Source organism: the organism of the source record quoted next (genome assembly GCF_019968955.1).
Source record: "MAG: Porospora cf. gigantea A chromosome Unknown PgA_NODE_2017_length_4294_cov_377.706, whole genome shotgun sequence".
Lineage (NCBI taxonomy): Eukaryota > Apicomplexa > Conoidasida > Eugregarinorida > Porosporidae > Porospora > Porospora cf. gigantea A.
In genome coordinates this window covers 1,028-4,294 of record NW_027151490.1, presented here as the reverse complement: position 1 = coordinate 4,294, position 3,267 = coordinate 1,028, and the positions used below count along the sequence as shown (strand labels likewise).

The window sequence follows — 3,267 nt, the reverse complement described above, 5'->3', positions numbered from 1 at the left end:
TCATTGACAAGCAATTGAATTGTAGACTTATTCAATTGGTGATAGTGTGAATGCTAATTTCTACAACAACTCTGAAAAAGAGTAGCCGAAGCTGCACAACAGCGTTGAAGAACAACAAAGCAAACACCGCTCCCCATTCAGTAATGTTGTCCACAAACTCCACCTCCATCGGACTGTAATCCTTCCCGATCGGCCTTCCCATGCCACTGCTATGACTTGATTTCCGACGTCTCCACTTGTTTTCCGACGGACTGTAATCAACCCACGTGTCTCCACCGCTTCCCTTGCGTAGAAGGATCGCCCACACGGTAGAGCACGTTCTGTTCCTTAGAGCAGTAGACGTCGTTGTCAGCATCCGTGCCTTTGGCGCGTTCCACATGAGCCCTAGGCATTCAATACAGACTACGTCTTGTTCCACCGTGCCCATAGACCACTGTCATCAAAGTCTGATGTCGAAGTAAGCGAGAAGTCTTCTTAATCGTCAACCATTTGAGCCCAGCGATGTTCACAAAGCCCTGCAGCTGTTTATGCCCTGTTGTAGGAGAAGTCTCCATAGCAATGATGGCAAAGATTACTGGAGAAGTCTCCATAGATTGCTCCTGCATTTCCAGCATGCTCTGCATTAGGGCGGCGTTACTTTCCTCAGCCAGACCTAGCCTAGCCGCCACGTCGTCGCGCAGCCTACGCCGCGGTTCTAACACGTGAACACGCCCGTACTCACGCATCAAGCTCGGTATCGCAACCATCGTCTTACCACACCCGGTGGGCGCCTCCAAGATAGCGAATTGTGAAATGTTCAGTTCCACCCGTAATCGGGCAATCGTACTGTCCCACCCTGTGCTCGTCAGAGGGGCCGCCTCGTGTCGGGATCGCGCGTAATCGGCTAACGCGGTTTCGTAGTATGTCGTGGCGGTGTTATGTGCGTCTCGCACAGATGTTCGGCGGGCTTGTCTGAGGCCTGCACAGGGCACAAGCTCACCAGCTCTTGCATTTTTTTTGTCTGAGGTTGGAGCTCATTTCTGTTCCTTGGGTTGGCACCGGAATCCGAGTCCTCTTGGGTCTCGGTAGTTGGTGCTTGGGCGGCACTTGGCGCCTCTTTAACGATGGAGATTCCCGTTCGTCAGCGATGTCCTTCATCCTCCTCGCGTAGTAGTCGGCTGCCGATACAAATTTTAGCTTGGTCAGTCTCTCCATCTCACGACCGCATCTCCGTGCCTCGTAGAACCGCATCTCACGACAGCAAACAGGGGGCCTCTCTGTAGTTTTGCGTGCAGTGGGCCTCCGTGCACCGATTTTTTCCTTCTCAGAAGGGTCGCCAGCTCTTCGTGCGCCTTCTCCGGTACCAGTACCGCTACCAAGCTGCGCACATCTTAACTTCCGCACATTTTTCAAGTACTTGTCTCCACAGCCTATGGCCTGTGTGAGATCTTGTCTGAACTTTCCCAGAGGGTAGTCGTCAAGAGAGAAGGGCACCTGGATGAAGACTTCCGACATCCTAGGTCTCCAGCGGAATGCTTCCGGTGGTGACTCGGTTGTCAAGGGACTCCGCCGGTCGCTACGTCTGGGACTGGTGCCAGTCTGGTCTGAGGGGCTGGCAGATGTCCTTGGATGGAGAGTTTTTGTAGGTTCGGGTGAGGACGCATCCTCGGGAGGTTGGCAGTCGTGGCGGGTGTCCTCCTCACCACTTCGGCGAATGAGGGCTTCCCTTGTGCCGGCTTCCAGGCCTCCTCAGGCACAGTGTCTCTGGCCTTCTGGGCCAGTTCATCTGCGACTTTTGCTAATGTTTTTACCTCTGCGATCACGTTGGCAGGCGTGGTGTCGTCCTTCGCTCCCACGGCTTGGAGCTGAGAAAGCCCTTTTAGCACGAGAGCGAGTTGGTCCTGGAGGTCTTTGATGCTCTTCTCGATCTGGGTGAGCCTGTCTGACTGAGCGTCGTCGTGTGTGGCTTCTCGTGCTGCCGGTCTCGTGGCTCGGTCCGGCGAGTAATGGGCGAGGGTGCGGTTCTCTGTCCGAGATTTTTTGAGCGGTTGCCGGTTGTCGGCTCTCTGTCCCGATCGCGGCTGCAGGCGATCTAGTTCAGGGCAGTCGGCTGGGTGCACCAGCAGTCTCCCGAGGTTCGCACCTCCCAGGTAGACTCTCTTCTTGTCTTCCATGGCGTGGTCATAGCAACACGTTAAGTAGAAACCAGAGGGAAACAGCCCCGATTTTGGCTTGAACAGTTGCTTTGCAGCAACTCGACTCCCGCAGTGCGGGCAGCGTAGGATGGGGAGGTATTGCCAGATGTGCGTTTTCAGTAGGTCGTGCCTTTGCGGTGTCGTCAGGAGTTTTCCTCTCTCGTAGAACGACTCTACAAGTTCGAGCTCCTCCTGTGAGAGTCGCGCGAGGATCTCGGAGTTCTTTAGGAACGGCGGGTCCATTGCTTTCTCAGGGTCAAACATATAGTTGTGCCCTGGCTCAGTAGTCGGAGCGTCATGCTCGGTGTCGTTCAGGTCTACGACCACAGGGGCCGTCGGTGCGGGCTTAGGCGTACCTCCCGCCGTCTCCATCTCGTCCAAGATGCATTCAAGGCGGTCGAAAGAGGAATTGGTGTCGGAGATTTCCTCCTCGTCCGAGGTGTCAAAGAGGTGAGTCTCGTGCTCGCGTGCGTCGATCTCATTCGCCTGTTGTGGGGCTGTGGCTTGCTCTTCCTTGCGCGCAAATAGCACGTTTAAGGTGCTCTCTGTCGCAGACCCCTTGCGCGGCGGTGGGACAGGCTCATTCGTGTACTCCCAAAGGCGCTCGAAGTCAAACGCAGCCGGCACCTTACTTCCAGTGAAGTAGGCTCCGACGCCACGTCTCGATGCGGTGCGATCACGACGTCTCCATGAGGCAACCGGACACCCACTACGGGTCCTCAAACATCGGCCACCCATGTGGATGCTGTCTGCGGTCTTGGGTCCTTGATGTAATGTATCGAAATCCCAATACCCGCGCAGCGCGCGTGTAATCTTTTTTCTTTCATAGTGAAGAGCTTTCCTATCGCATGAGCCGTCGAAGCATACGTCTTCACAGCAAGTGATATCGCAACAGGGCTTGCTTCTTCAGATCAGTAGGAGGCGGAGTGACTCCGCGAATCGGGGTCCAGTGACTCCGCGGTCATGTGTGTCGATAGCTTCGTGCTGCTCGCATGAGGTCTTTTACCGCATCGCGGTCCTCCGCTACGCCAGCTTCAAAAACTGTCTTTGAAAGACGGTTGAAAGCCGCATTGCTGCAGGTCTCACAGAAGCT

General features: G+C 55.2%; 3 protein-coding genes across 3 annotated transcripts; all 3 read right to left on the bottom strand.

Moving 5' to 3' along the window:
* Positions 1-392: 392 nt before the first annotated feature.
* Positions 393-725, bottom strand: KVP18_001951 (uncharacterized protein; the record flags this gene model as incomplete). The annotated part of the gene is made up of 1 exon (XM_067952473.1): positions 393-725. The coding sequence occupies one exon, from the start codon at positions 723-725 to the stop codon at positions 393-395; it is 333 nt and encodes a 110-aa protein (XP_067811670.1).
* A 250-nt stretch (positions 726-975) lies between these two features.
* Positions 976-1,494, bottom strand: KVP18_001949 (uncharacterized protein; the record flags this gene model as incomplete). The annotated part of the gene is made up of 1 exon (XM_067952469.1): positions 976-1,494. One exon carries the CDS (start codon positions 1,492-1,494, stop codon positions 976-978), a length of 519 nt encoding a protein of 172 aa, XP_067811668.1.
* Positions 1,495-1,535: 41 nt separating this feature from the next.
* On the bottom strand, positions 1,536-2,912 carry KVP18_001950 (uncharacterized protein; the record flags this gene model as incomplete). Its single annotated transcript, XM_067952472.1, has 1 exon — positions 1,536-2,912. The coding sequence occupies one exon, from the start codon at positions 2,910-2,912 to the stop codon at positions 1,536-1,538; it is 1,377 nt and encodes a 458-aa protein (XP_067811669.1).
* Positions 2,913-3,267: the final 355 nt, after the last annotated feature.